The sequence below is a fragment of the Leptosomus discolor genome, chromosome 1 (genome assembly GCF_034619465.1).
Source record: "Leptosomus discolor isolate bLepDis1 chromosome 1, bLepDis1.hap2, whole genome shotgun sequence".
NCBI classification, from domain to species: Eukaryota; Metazoa; Chordata; class Aves; order Leptosomiformes; family Leptosomidae; genus Leptosomus; species Leptosomus discolor.
Window position 1 is genome coordinate 202949827 of NC_141391.1, and position 14945 is coordinate 202964771.

General features: G+C 45.5%; 1 protein-coding gene across 1 annotated transcript in view; it reads left to right on the forward strand.

Moving 5' to 3' along the window:
* The window catches only part of LAMB1 (laminin subunit beta 1), a 43461-nt gene extending 28901 nt beyond the window's left edge, over positions 1 to 14560 (forward strand). Inside the window, exons 24-33 of the mRNA XM_086474009.1 lie at positions 3344 to 3713; positions 5391 to 5575; positions 6812 to 7053; positions 9044 to 9247; positions 9650 to 9794; positions 10551 to 10758; positions 10977 to 11118; positions 11967 to 12143; positions 13377 to 13536; positions 14424 to 14560. Of these exons, the coding sequence (XP_086330135.1) occupies positions 3344 to 3713; positions 5391 to 5575; positions 6812 to 7053; positions 9044 to 9247; positions 9650 to 9794; positions 10551 to 10758; positions 10977 to 11118; positions 11967 to 12143; positions 13377 to 13536; positions 14424 to 14560 (1970 nt within the window). The remainder of the gene's footprint in view (positions 1 to 3343; positions 3714 to 5390; positions 5576 to 6811; positions 7054 to 9043; positions 9248 to 9649; positions 9795 to 10550; positions 10759 to 10976; positions 11119 to 11966; positions 12144 to 13376; positions 13537 to 14423) is intronic.
* The last annotated feature ends 385 nt before the right edge of the window (positions 14561 to 14945 follow it).

Genomic DNA, 14945 nt, shown 5'->3' on the forward strand with positions numbered 1-14945 from the left:
AAGATGCTCTATGCAGTGGCCTTGGATGTGCTCCTTGCTGGGGTGTAAAAGCCTGTTGGTGGTGGCCAGAGCACAGGATATGGGACTTGTCCACTAGAGGCGTTGGAGATGATGGAAGTCCTGTTCCACACGACCTTGGAGGGCAGTTTCTGTGGGTTTCTGGCTGGCTTAATTTCATTATTAATGCTGTGTCCAGAAATTGGGCCCCAGCTTCTGATAAAAGTACTCAGAGACTGACTCTAGCAAGGAACAGACATGGTTTCAGTCATCTCTGGTGGAAACGCTGGGGGTCATCTAGAAGAATATCATGTGTAACCAAATACTGGCATGCACTTGTCATTTGTGAGATGAAACGTTTGCTCACAGGATGTGAGCTGTAAGAGGAGCAGTGATGCTTTTGTGAGAATTTAAAAGTGTTTCAGTCAGTGCCACAGCAAGGAATTGTCCGAGGGCTGTGGCTAGAGAGACCGTACCACCAACATGTGGAAATGCCTCCCAAATTTTAAAAACAGAAAGAAAAACTGGAATCTTCTTACTTGAGTACTGAGAGAGGCTTTTTCTTGTTTTCCTTTAAACGATGTGATTTTACGTAAAAATAGAGATAAAATTATCTTCAGTTTTACCTTTTGGTTTGGAAGCTGGTGTGGTCCTGTGCACAGTTAATGGGTTGAGAAAATCGTGAAGAAAAGAAAGAGCAAGTGTGAAACCAGCACTTTTGAAAGCCATTTTATATATGTTGGAATCACACTACTGAGTTAATGCAGAGCTACCATTGCCTGCTTCTGGGCTTGTAGAGCATCCTAAAATGGAGAAATAACCCACAGTAATGTTTCTAGCCGCCCTGTGCAATTTTCTCATGGGTCCCACAAAGCTCAGTTTGGAAGTTTTTTAGAATTCTAGAAATGCGATGATTCTTCCAGCTGTTATGCTACATTTAGAATAAATCACTTCTTTGCTCTTTATCATCTCCCAACAGGCAGCCATGGAGTGTGGGGTTTCACTTTGTAAACAAGTTAGTACTTTAAAATCCTCCTCTCCCCTTCCCTGGCATTTTCTGGCTCCAGAGGTTTTGGAATCCACATTACCATGTAAATGCTACTAAAGCCATGTCATCTGCCTTGCCTGAACATGCAGGTATTCAGGAGTAGAATTACCAACAATGGGGTTTGGGTTTTTTTTTTCACTTTAAGCTTTTTAAATCCCCGAGTAAATATAGTGGTTTGATTTGCCAGCAGCAAGTATTCATGTAACTTGATCAGATCTCAGGATCTTTGAGAAAAACCACATGCCATTTAGCCTCTTTCTGTGCAGAGGAATTTGGACAATTCATCATTATACCGAAGACCTTATTAGTTGACAGAAGGGTTAACTGACCTCCTTCAGACAGGAACTCGACAGTTTGCCTGCAGGGAACATATTCCATGGCGAGCTGACTACTTAAGCACTTTCGATGTAAAGTAAAAACAATCTCTTGTGTTAGGGTATAATTCAAAGAACAAAGGACCATTTTGCTCAATTGTGCAGGCAGCAGAAGTTATTTTTGTCTCTTGCCTATCATATTCACATTGTACAAGAAAGTCGTTTTGTTGAGGAGCGATTTGTTCTGCTGAGGCTCTTTGTGTAATTTTTGAAGTGAGGACCACCACTGTGTTTTAGCATTGAAGCAAGCAATGTACAATCTTGAAAACGGCTTTGTGTTTTGCCCTTTTTTCAAGGGGGCATGTGCTTGGGGAGTGTGAATTGATTTATGGACCTTTTCGAGCCATTAACCTCCTTCAAGGATGCCTGGTAAATGGATGTGTAAGTGAGGGGTTTTATCACGTATCACTCCTTTTCCTGTTCAAGGAACCTGCTTGTTCCTTGTGCGCTTGACCTGCTTCATGTGTACTCTGCCATGATGGTAGGCAGATGACCAGAATACTTTCAAGAACAATTTTTGTTCTTTGCTGTCATCCCTTTATTAAAAGCTTTGCAGGTTGGTAATTTCCTCTGCTGCTGCCTGCATAATTAAGGAGGAGGAGAGGTCAAGTGGCAGCCCTGCTGCGTGGAAACGCTTCTCCTGATGGTGTTATAGTGTACAAAGCGTCTGTGCTTTTAGAAATGACGGTGTATCAGTAAGTTGAGTAACTTCTGTTCATGGCAGGTTAGTGCCAAAGAAGTGCATCTTTATTCTAAAAGCTTGTTAAAAAAAGGGTGTTGCCAAAACTTCATCACTCCAGTTTGGCAACCACCTGGAGCCCTTGGGTCTTACCTGACTAGCATATGAAGATAGGTAGGTGTTCACAGTTACAAAAATAAGAATGAAAGTCTGTTTCGGGAAGATGTGAATACGAACTCCTGAGTTAGTGCTCAAAGTGTGAAATAATTAAAAAATTATCTGTGTCCGCATTCCCACTTGAGGGTGACAAACAACATATAGGCTCTTGGACGTTAGCACCTGTGTTGGAGAAGCCTTCTCTCTCCTCGCTCAGACAGGGCTGCCCATGACCATGCTCTTTGTTCTATGTACTTCTCACTGCCTGATTTTTTTCCCCATTTTCTGTATACCCAAAACGTCAGCCCAGTGACAGGCTCCTCAAAGCATGTTGTGAATGTTTTCCCACCATCCGTGGCAGGAGTGTGCCCTGAGCCAGGCCCTGTACCTCTGCGTAGATCTCTCAAGGGCTGTTACTCCATGAATTTGTCATGTTCTTCTTTGAAGCCACTTTTAGCACCCACAGTGTCTTGTGGTAGGGAGCTCCGCTACTACCTAAGTGCTGTGTAATCAACAATGATCTCCTTTTCTTGTGCTGTCCGTGGGAGGTGCAGGGGAAGGTGGTTGGGTTTTGATCTGCTGGATTCCTCAGTTGACCCCTACTCCTGTGCTGGAGGAGACAGTGAACAAGGTTGTTCCTTGTTCACTTTTCCCATTTCACTCATGTTTGGCTCTTAAACCCTCTGCTGTGCGCCTGCCTGTCATTTCTTTCCCTGTCTGGAAAGCCTTGCTCTACTTACTCTTCATTGTAGGAGTGAAACTGGGATCTTTGTCTTTAGTTGCTATCCAACTGATATCTAAACATTGTAAGAAGTGCCTGTCCTTGCTCCATTATTGTGCCTGTTTCTGAGAAGTGCAAATCCTGGTCTACCCTAGAGTTATTTCCCTGTCTCTCTCCCCTTTCACACTCAGCCCTGGTTTCCACATACCCAAGCAGACACATCCATAATTAGCTTTTTATAATCCAGACGCAGACCGCTTCTATGCTAATTTCACCACTTCATTGAAACTGATTATTTTTCTCCTCCTGTCAATGTCACTGTCATTTCCCTCGCCATAGCTTTCACACGTGCCTTTTTCTCCTTCCAGCGTGTGATTGCAACCCTCGTGGCATCCAGACCCCGCAGTGCGACCGTGCCACCGGGCAGTGCATCTGCAATGAAGGGGTGGAAGGGCCACGCTGTGACAAGTGCTCCCGGGGCTACTCGGGCTTCTTCCCCGACTGCGTGCCATGCCACCAGTGCTTCGCCCTCTGGGACGTGATCATCAGTGAGCTGGCTAATAGGACCCAGCAGTTCCTGGATAGGGCTAATGCCCTCAAAGTCACTGGAGTCACTGGCCCATACCAGCAGACACTCAGCACCCTGGAGGAGAAGCTCAGTGAAATTAAAACCATCATTGCTCAAAATCCAGCTGCCGAGCCCCTGAAGAACATTGGGAATCTCTTTGAGGAAGCAGAGTGAGTACAGTTGCGGTTACCTGGGTATGTCTAGCGTGGGAAGGAGTGGGAGTGCCAGCAAGCTGGGACTTACTTGGGTAACTGATGCCCCATCCTGGGCTGAGGACACCCCAGCTCTGCTCCTCCAGCTGGGCAGGGTACCCTGTGGCTCCTCGCAGTGGTGGAGCACTGGCTCAGCGCCGGCAGTGAGCATCCGTCCTGTCAGCAGAAACCTCGCTGGGGAAGGTAGGAGCAGTGCAGCTGCCGTGCTCTGGGCAGGGGTTGTTCTGCTCCCACTGCGCACCAGGCAGCTAATTACCACGGAGCCACTCATGCCTGCCTTGCGCTTCCCTGGGGCAAAGGACAAACACTGCTATTATGTGAGAGAATGAAGAGGGGAGAGATTAAATTCCTGGATTTCTGCTGCGTGTAGCTGATGAGTTGGGAAATTGGGCTCCTTTCTGCACTCTGATCATGTGTGGGGGGGAAGCACCAGGTTTGTAACAAGGATTGTTTCCATTTTTCTCAGGGTAGGAGCCCTGTATTTTGTTTTAGGGCTAAGCACACAAAAGATGGTAGTTTGTGCTGTTGGAGATGGGGCAGTTTAACATCAAGTAGGATTATAGATGCTTTCTAGCCCTGTGTGCAACTGCTTGAGCTTGCTTGTGCATTGTAAGGGGGACTGCACAAAGCAAAGGGGTGAGGATTAAAGCACAAATGTCTCAATTAGGGATACGCTTGTGCCCTGCAGTTCCCTCCCTCCAGCTGGAGAGCCAAGGGTTGCTGCTGTGTTTGGTTTCTGTGTGTACTGAGGGAGGTCAGAGCAGGTGAGGAGCTGCTTTTCCCTAACATAAGTATATGTGTATCTGCTATTGCTCCTCTCTGGCTCTACAGAGGAAGTACTGAGGACTCCTGGAAAACAGTGGGTTCTTGGGCTATGAGAGAGCTGTGATTTAAATACTGCCTAGTTCTTACATAATGAGGAAATGCTGTGTTTGGTGGGATCACCATGAATGGGAATAGCTTCCTATGCCCACTTCTGTTCTCCAGCAGCATTGACATGTAGCATACACTTGCTTTTCCTTTTAGGGTTATCCCACTAGCTAAAGCCTGCTCCGGGGCTCACTGAGGCCATGCTGAATGCTGAGGGCAGGAGGTTTTCCTTCATAGCCCTAGAGAAGCGGCTGGTGAGGACGGATCTTTACAGATGAGTTAAAAGAATCTATTGTGTTAAAACTAAAGCGCCCCCCCCTGCCACTGCCCCGCTTCCTCAAGTTCAAATCTGTCCCATGAGCTCGTAGTAATCAAAACTGCATTTGTAGCTGTGTGGGATGGGAAGCAAATTATGTATGGATCATAGTAGTCAACTCTGACCTATGCAGTTGCCATGATACAAGAGCATTACTCCAGTGCTCTGGAATCTGCCTCCAGTTAATTTTACACAAAGCAGCTGTTTTCTGAGCAATTTGGTGCTTTGAGTTTATAAACGTGCTGTAGATTAAAAAGTAGTTTTGTATGATAAAGGAAACAAAACAGGTAGGCATGTTACAAATCATTTACAGCTCCACTGAGGGAGGACAGGGCCTGCTGTGGGAGAAGCTCGGCCCAGCTCTCACCACCACGCTTCAGTGCAGTGAGGCACCGAGGTTTACAACCCTTCCTCCTCCCCCTGTTGAGTCCCATGCCTCTGTTTTACAGAAAGCTGACAGCAGATGTTACAGTTAAAATAGCTGACATAGAAGAGAACCTGTCAGCCTTAGCAGCGAAGAGCAATAGCACAGACACTGACCTGAGCATGCTGGAGACAGATGCCAAAAGCCTAGACCGTGTCGTGAAAGAACTTGCAGAACAGCTAGAGTTCATCAAGATCTCTGATGTTCGGGGTAAGTGTCGCAGGAGGGGGAGAAAGCCGTGGGGTGGCCAAAGATTTAATTAGTGCATGGTTTTAAATACCAGGTTAATATTCTAACTTGCAATAAAACACAGTTCCTAGGAGGGCAGCTTCTTTCTGGGTATTAGCAGAGTTGCTGATGCAGCAGGAATTTTGTTTTGTCCCCTCACCCTCTCTCTCTCTCCCTCTGCACGTTGCAAAGCTGGCTCAGGTTCTTGGGGCACAGAATTGTCTTAAAGTCTCTTGATTAATACATTTTAGCTGAGACACAACAGCTGAAAGCGCAGCAGATTCCAGGATACACCTGGAGATCTCCGTTGCTCTCCCTGGTCTGTTAAATTGCTGTTTTGGTTGAAAAAAAACTACCTGGGTCTTTGTGACTAAGAGCACACCATAAGGGTCCAGTTCTTCCATGCCACCCAAGCCTCGCATGCCCATGGGCACACTGAAATGTGCCAAGAATCAAAACTTGCTGGAGAAAGAGGAATGTCACCAAATTCTTTGGAAATTTTGAAAGCTGACTTCATTCCAGCTTGAAAAAAAGGTGTTTGGGTTTTTTTTATTATTATTTCCTGCTTTGCAGGAAGTCTGAGATTGTTTCTAGTGAACATGGGATTTCACAGAGCAAGGCAAGTAGGATGTGAAACAGGGGAGTCCCTGACTTCTGGCATTCTGCAGAGGAAAGCTGCCCCGAGGTGCAGAGTGTGGCCACCCACCCCTGCGGGGTCCCTCACACCCGCTCAAGGCCTCTCCAGGAGCTGTCCAAAACTAACAGCTCCATAAATCAGCATCTTTCGTCAAGCAGTTGGTCCTTGGGAAAGCTCTGACCAGTTTCCAAGCAGTGACTCCATAAGCCAGACATCCCAGGGAAGGCAGTGAGAACTAATGGGATAAGCGAATCCTTAGAAAACAGAGTGTTGCCTTGTTAACCTAAAAGGCTGGATCTCCTTTTGCCCTCAGGGCAAGCAGAATTCAGCCACTAGGGTCAGAGAAAGGCTTAACTTCAAAATCCAGCAAACTCGACACACTGTCAACCACGCAAAAAAAATGAACAATTTTTGGTTTTCCTCCATGACAGGTCAAATTCTGTCATCCTTGCAATGGCACTGAATACAACTGCAAAGGCTAGCGTTTCATTTAGCTTAATATTCGTATTGCTAACCTCCATAATATAGATTACTTTGGCTAACTTAATAGATTTCTGAGCAGAGCCATCTGATTTCTGCAGGAGCCTTGGATAGTATCACCAAGTATTTCCAGATGTCGCTGGAGGCAGAGGAGAGGGTCAATGCCTCCACTGTTCACCCTGATAGTGCCGTGGAGCTGTCAGCGCAAACACGGCGGGAAGTGGAAGACTTAATCAATGAGAAGGAGGCCCAGTTCAAGGCTAAACAAGAAGAGCAGTCACGCCTTCTGGATGAACTCGCAGGCAAGCTGCAGAGCCTGGATCTCTCTGAAGTGGCCGAGAAGGTACGCGGCTGAGACCGGCTGCTATCCAACCTGCAGCCATCCTCTGAAGCCTGCCCTCAGCTCACGGGCTGGTTTTCCCTAGGCTCCTCTCCCCCTTTTTGCAGCGCTGCAGGGTACACGCTCTGCCTGTGCAGCGCCCAGCCAGGCAGCGCTTCTGCTCGCACCGACGGGCCGCCGTCCTCGGCATCACCATGCTCCGGCCTCGTGCTTGAGACAAAGCACAACTGTCCTCGTGTGTGAGACAAAGCAGAACTTACAGGGAGCTGGAGTCAAAAGGGCATTTTCTCTGTTGGAGCTGCCTGCTCATCTGTAAACATGATCAAGGGTGGCTTTTTCTTGGGAGAGGCTGGGTGTTCCCTGAGTTTCCCTTTGAAGTCAGCCAGCTGCATTCAGAGAACAATCCCGCATGAAGGCGGGCTGCAGGGGACTGCTCATTAACTCCCCTGGGCAGGCCAGGCCTGTGTTCGAGGATGAGTTCTGAATTGTTCCCTGTCCTTTATAGCTATGGTCATCCCTCCCGACTCCCCCAGCCCTCCTTTCTTCTCCGGAGGGAAGAGAGGCATCTTTTTGTTAGTTTCCCTTCCCCTGCATTCCTGCCTAGCTGTTCTTGAGGACTGCAAATCTTGGGTAGATGTTTATCGAGGCCGTAAACACTGAATTGCTTGGAGGTGTAATCACAGGACACCAAAAAAAAAAAAAAAAAAAAATCTTTCTGCTTTCTAGCTACTGCTGGGTTGCATGCCAAACAGGTAAGAGGGACTCATTTACACTTCACAGCAGACAGCTGCAGCTAACTTGGCACAGCTCCTCGGTTTTCCCAGAGAGGTTTTTTGGCTGCAAAGTGTATTGGTTAGTGACTATTATTTGGCAAAAGGGGCAGGGTGGAAAGGGAAAAGAACCTCAAAAGAATGGGGAATTTTCCAATTTTCCCTCTGGCTAAAACAACCCCTGAGTGATTTCGTCAGCCAAACGATTGACCAAGTAGTGGATAATTTTCAGTACAAATGTTGCTGATTGAAACAGTTTTGCTTTAAAAAAAAAAAATAATCTACCCTGAAATTTTCTATGGGAACACATCCTTGATAACAATTCGCAAATTAGAACATGTTCTGGAAAGATTAAATCAGAGCAAACATTTGGTGGAAGGGAATGGGACAGTTTTTTAAGGGAGATGAAAAAAAAGGTTCCTGTTCAACTTGGAGCATTTCAGCCTCTTAGTATTTCATTTCACAGAATCACAATGTCAGGGGTTGGAAGGGACCTCAAAAGATCATCTGGTCCAACCCCGCTGCCAGAGCAGGACCACCTGGAGTAGGTCACACAGGAACGCATCCAGGCGGGTTTTGAATGTCTCCAGAGGAGACTCCACAACCTCTCTGGGCAGCCTGTTCCAGTGCTCTGGCACCCTCACTGTGAAAAAGTTTTTCCTTATGTTTATGTGGAACCTCTTATGCTCCGGCTTGCACCCATTGCCCCTTGTCCTATCATTTCTAGGGCATTAGAGTGAAAGAAAAGACACTGCTCTGTACAAAACACTTGCTTTCTTCCTTATAAAAGAGCTTCTTGGGATGGCCAGATTTTCCTCCAACTAGTTAGGCTGCAAACAAAAGACATACAGACAGTAGTAGCTCCCAGCCTGAAACCAAAGCTTAAATGCAGTGTTCCAGTGAAAGATGATGTGCAGGAGAAGCAGACAATGCAGGTGCAGCAAGGCTTGCCTCACACCCTCCAGCTACTTCAGCATCAGGGAGCTGCCTATTTGTAACTGAGGTGAAGGCAAGAAAGATTAAAGTCATGCTGGTATGGACCTGCTGCAGGAACCACCTCCAGCTTGCTACTCTACTTCACCTTCCTTCCCTGTGGTACTTGGGATGCTACGGCAAGGGGCAGAAACAACACGGTGCAGAGCAGTGTCCAACTCCATCCCCCTCGCAGCTGAGCAAGGGCAGCAGAGCCGTAACTGCTTCCCTTGTCTGATGTGTCTCTGCAGACGTGTGGCACTCCCGTGGGAGCCTCTTGTGCCGAGTCCGAGTGTGGTGGTTTGAACTGTCGAACAGATGATGGAAAGACGAAGTGTGGAGGACCTGGCTGCGATGGGCTGGTGACCGTAGCTCACAACGCCTGGCAGAAAGCCATGGATTTTGACAGAGATATCCTCAGTGCATTAGCAGAAGTTGAGCAACTCTCCAGAATGGTAATATGTCAAATCCATTGTTAGATATAAAAAAAAAACCCCAAACCCCAAAAAACTTTCAGTTGTAACACAAGTTTAGATACCAACTGACAAAGTATGTGCCTGGCTTACTTCAAAATACTTCTTCTTGGTTGTGTAACTTCATCATGCTTGTAAAGATCCTCAGAAAGGGAGCTTGCTAAAATGAAGCTTCATGGATAACTCTATAAACATTAGCCTGAGTTGTTTAAACTAGCATTGGTGGTATGGATCTTGGCCAGCTTTTAAAAGTGTTCTGTGAGTTTTATGAGAAAAAGCATTTCTCATTACTATTACCTCTGACTCCAACTGAATTTTTGTTTTAAAACAGGCCGTAAAGCATAAGCAAATATGCAATCAAGTCTTCCATTTTCCTCTCTCTAGGTTTCTGAGGCAAAACAGAGAGCTGATGAAGCAAAACAAAATGCACAAGCAGTTCTGCTCAAAACCAATGCTACAAAAGAACAAGTGGACAGAAGCAATGAAGATCTGAGAAATCTTATTAAACAGATTAGAGACTTCCTAATGCGTAAAAACCTTACATTTAAATTCTATTTTAATTCTGGGTTTGTGAAAACTTTAGCTCTGCCTCGTCTTCTAAGGGGTAGTGCAATAGTTGTGTCTCCTCCCCCCTGCCCCTTTCAGCCAGACTTAGTGTGTATGATAAGATCTGGAACCAAGAGAAAACCAAGACAATAGGAAAGTGAGAGCAAACTGACACGTTCTTGTGTTCGTTTCAGCTGAGGCTGTGGTACTGCTGTAGTTTGCCAAGTGTGTTCATAAGTCCTGGGTAGAAAGACGAAGTACTCTTACAGGGGAGGAAAGTCAGAGACTGCGAGTTTATCTCTCCGTAAGAAAGCAAGCAGAGGTTAAACGAGGGCCTTGTTCGCTAGCAAGCGGCAGCACGGCAAACCCCTGCCTGCCCTGTTTGCACAAGGCTGAGCGTACTGTTAGCTCAGATAGATTTATGTGCAGCTGTTGGCTTCGTTTCCTCTGGGCTCACGTCTCCCCCCCACAGCCCCAGTGTGGTGCAGCTAATCACAGCTTCAAATGGCTCCCAAGAGAGCTATGCCAGCAGGGCCTACGCGCCTGCTGGGCCTCTCCCAAGAGGGAAATTTCACCGCAAGGATGCAGTTTTAACACCTTGATTTTCTGTAGGGCTGGGGGAGGAAGTTTTCCCATGATTCTCCTTCTTAAGGGAGCAGCTGGACAAAAGTTGTGAGTACTGAGACCTGACAGAAGGAAGCTTTTGCTCACATCTTTGTCTTTTGCGTCCGTCTGCTAGAAGACAGTGCTGACCTGGATAGCATCGAGGCAGTGGCTAATGAAGTGCTGAATATGGACATGCCAAGCACTCCCCAGCAGCTGCAAGCCCTGACAGAAGATATCCGTGAGCGTGTAGAAAGCCTTTCCGATGTTGAGGTCATTCTGCAGCAGAGCGCTGGAGACATTGCCAGAGCAGAAATGCTACTGGAGGAAGCTAAAAAAGCAAGGTATGCAACCCTGTCCTGTGTTAGATGTTTTCTGTCACCAGGAGCTTGAACGAGACTTTGATTTCATTGTATCAGAAAATGCAGAGTTTAACTTTACCTGATGTAGATTCTCATTCCTTCACTGAGGGGCAAAAATGGCCCTTTGCAGTGTACGACTACATCTTTTTCCAGTTCCAAAGTAAAAGTGTTTTTACCATTAACATAGTTTTGCTCCACAGCAAAGGTGCAACAGATGTTAAAGTCACTGCAGACATGGTGAAAGCAGCACTAGAAGAAGCTGAAAAAGCTCAAAATGCAGCTGAAAAAGCCATCAAACAAGCTGACGAAGACATTAAAGGAACTCAAGACCTGCTGACCTCAGTGAGTTCCTCATGAATATTTCTTAAGATACAGAAACAGCACCTAGTCTGATACTTAGAAACTGATGTAAGCCTGTCTAGGGAAGGCTTTCGGGTACTGCAAATTGAAGACTGCGCTTAAAACTAATCTGAACTATTCCTGCCTTCACATCAACTTTTGAGTTAGCGTGACAGATGCTAGGGGACCATTTGCTCTTAAAAAAAATAAAAAGGCTTTTCTCACCCCATATCCTGCACCACTGAAACTAAATGAGCAGGACTGTAGTAGCCTTGTAGCACAGGAGGTGTGCCAGGAGCCCTGGAAAGTCATACCTGTTGACCACGCTGGTCGCGTGTTGGTGTAGCCGTGCTATCAGTGTCATCCACCGCTGCAGCATGGACTACAATAAATGAGTGGTGGATTAATGTGGTAATTGTGGATTGCAGTGGTAATTGCTGTAGTCTTGTCAGAGAATCTATTTTCAGATTTCATCTCAAAGCCCTCATGAAGTGCTATCTATACCCATGAAGTCTGGCCAGCTTAGAAGATAGGCAGCTTCACAAGTCCATTGTTACATGGAGTCAAGTGTCTGAAGTTTTGCCTGTGGATTAGGCGATGCTTGCATGTGTAATACAGCCAAGAACCTTTTAACCATGTTCCCTAATGCTTTTGCAGCCCCCTGTGTACCCCATCTTCAAGCCGTGGACTCTTCCATCCTGACTGCAGTTGGCCAGCTGTAGCAAAACTAAACCACTTTTTTATATCACATCTATGGATATGGACTAATTTGTTATCAGGGCTTATCCAGAAAGTTTAGTATTCTATTCAGTGTCTTTTGAAAGTGTAACTCTCATCCCTCTTTCTGTTAGATTGAATCTGAAAATGCAGCATCTGAAGAAACACTGAACAATGCTACCTTACGTCTGTTTGAGCTAGAGAAGAGTGTTGAAGACCTTAAGCAAAAGGCTGCTACAAATTCAGAGAATGTGGACAATATAGAAGAAAAAATTGTTACTGCAAAACAAAATGCTGAAGAAGTTAAAAAGGTGAGAAGCTCAGGAAAAATGCTAATAGAAAGCAAACGAAACTCACCCCAGGTCTGGCTAAAGGAACATTAGTGAATACATGGGATTCATTTCATTTACTGGTCAAACTGGGCACAAAAAAAAAAAAGGCACTTAATGCACTTAAGGTGCATTAGTGCACAAAACCAGCTGCTTTTTACTTACTTGGGTACCCAATACAGAGAGAGAGAAGTATTGGGAGGTTTTCAGGTTCAGAAATAGCTGCAGGAGATCTGTCATGCTGTCACTGTCAGCCTTTCAGATTTGTTTCTGTCCCTCAGCTTTACTATCTGCCACAGAACTGGTAATTTTTTTTCCACTTATATACAGTATTTATGGTTCTGTGACGATAGGTTCAGGACAAACAACCTGGAATTTGGCATACACCGAACCAAGCGCCAAGAAAAATCATTAGCTCCATATAAAACCAAAGTGCTCCCAGTGTCTGCTACACACCTTTGTAATAGCAAAAGAACGCTCATTAACAGAACAATTGACAAATCCGCCAAAGGAATTTTCATGGCTCCAATCTGTTGTCTGTAGTTAGCCCACCGGTCTCCAGAGAGGCATGTTGTGCCAGGAGAGATGTATTATCCATCAAATCAATTACTTCCAAACACTAAGTAGTATTTCAGGTGGCTGTCAAGTACACAAACACAAAGACTTCCAGCACTGCTGCAACTTGTTAACTTGCTTATTGGTTGAATTCAGTTGTCATAGGACTTGTGAATTTTAACCTCGCAGAGAAAAGTACAGCTGCGAAACCAACCTCGTGGCTCCTCCAGCACCTTCACCTACACAAACCCGGCAGCTGTCCTCCTTACAGCGAGGGTGACAAGGGTACTCCTCCCCAAACGCCAGCGTTCAGCCAGAAGCAGTGCCAGCTCCTTACCACATGCAGCTTTCCAGCTGAACTAGGGGCCATGGCTTCCGTTAGGTGCAGGATCGTGCAGCTGAATCCCATAACCCCTTGCCAAGGGTCAGTATTAAAGCCATAAAACAGGCACAAGTCTGTAAAAAGGGAACTGAGGAGTCTGCACCCCAGCTCCTAAAGTCTTGAATATTAAGTGGGAAATACGCCAACGCCGGTTCTGCGATTGTTAACTGAGCTAACAGTGTCGCCTTTACCGGATTAGCAGGGAGGGAGGAAATGCAAAGGCCCGCTGCGGTGCCTTTTGAACGAGCTCCATCTTGTGCTTGAATCTGGAACAACAGGTCCTCAACACCGAGCTGAGCGACAAGTACCGAACAGTGGAAGATCTCATCGCCAAGAAGACGGAAGAGTCGGCTGATGCTAGGAGGAAAGCCGGCATGTTGCAAGATGAAGCTAAAGCCTTGTTGGCTCAAGCAAACAGCAAACTCCAGCTGCTCAAAGGTAAGGCTGTTCTGAGGAGGTAAGTTGTCACCTTGGAATATGAAGTGATTTCATGCTGGTTTAACTGGCTATTCATCAGCAGTAGGGAAAAATCCCAGAAGCTAATCCTTTGTTACTGAGGTTTGATCAGCTTTCCTTATTCTTATGGACACAACATAGTCTTTTGAATCAAAGATTTCTATAAAAAAGCTGAAACTTGAGTGGTGCAGAAACTTCTGGTATGGCACCTATGACTGCTCCGAGAACCCCAACAAGGAAGGAACGTAACTACTGTGCTTACAACAAGGACTAACCCATTCAAGCAAGACCCTTATCTTCAAACAATGCTCCCCCCACCCCACCCTGGACAGCTATTAAAACAAAAGGTAATTAGGACCACGTCAGTTCCAGTTTACAGATTAATTTAACATTTACTATTGATGATTAAAGTGGATTGAAACAGGAGGGGGCAATCTGCCCATAGCTATCAGCAAGAGAGCTAAAGCTTTCCTTCTGTTTTTGCCAGGCCAGGAACTCATTCTTCCCCTTAGCTGCTGCTCCTGCACAGTTACAGTGACTCACTGAGTAGTGTTAACCATAACAAGCCAAAATATTTCACTGTTCTGTAAAAGCCACCACAAAGCAGAGAATGACAGCTGTTTACAACGGGAATCAAAGTATACTTTTGGATTTCCACTTATGGAAAATTACTTCCTTGTTGCTTTATGTCCCAATGTTAAGGAAACAAAAAGGTGCCATTCCAGCCTTTGGGGTTTTTTTCCCTTAATCATTCTTTTCCGCAATAAAAATAAATTTGAATAGTAGTTTATCTGTAACTATAATGATTTACATTTCACTGCATTAAAACACCACTAATTAAGCTGGTTTTCCCCTTCCTTTGCTGACAGACTTGGAAAATACATATGAAAACAATCAAAAAGTTCTGGAAGACAAAGCCAAGCAGTTGGTGGAACTGGAAGAGACAGTTCGCTCCCTCTTGCAGACCATCAGCCAGAAGGTTGCTGTTTATAGCACCTGCTTATAAATGGGAGCAGGAAATGCTTGTGTTCAGGATGAGGTTTACAAGTATTACACTAGTTCTTTTTGGCATTACACTAAGACCTGAAAGTGAACAGGTTTTATACTGACTTTCAAGTCACAGAACCAAAGACAAGTAACTTTTTGATGTTGAAAATAAACAGTACTTTTGTATCACTGTATGTACCTATGTAGTTCCTTCCTATTTTCGGTAACTGAAATGGTGCCTCAATTAATCCTTTAGGCAAGTCTTGTTTAGAGATCTAATAAAATCTTGGCTCCAACTACGCACTTCTAAATAAGGGCTCCAGTTACTGTGGAACACAGAATGGTCACTCAGAACAGAATTACAAGTGAATGAAGAAATACTGTCCCAGTGTGGTTAGCTAGCA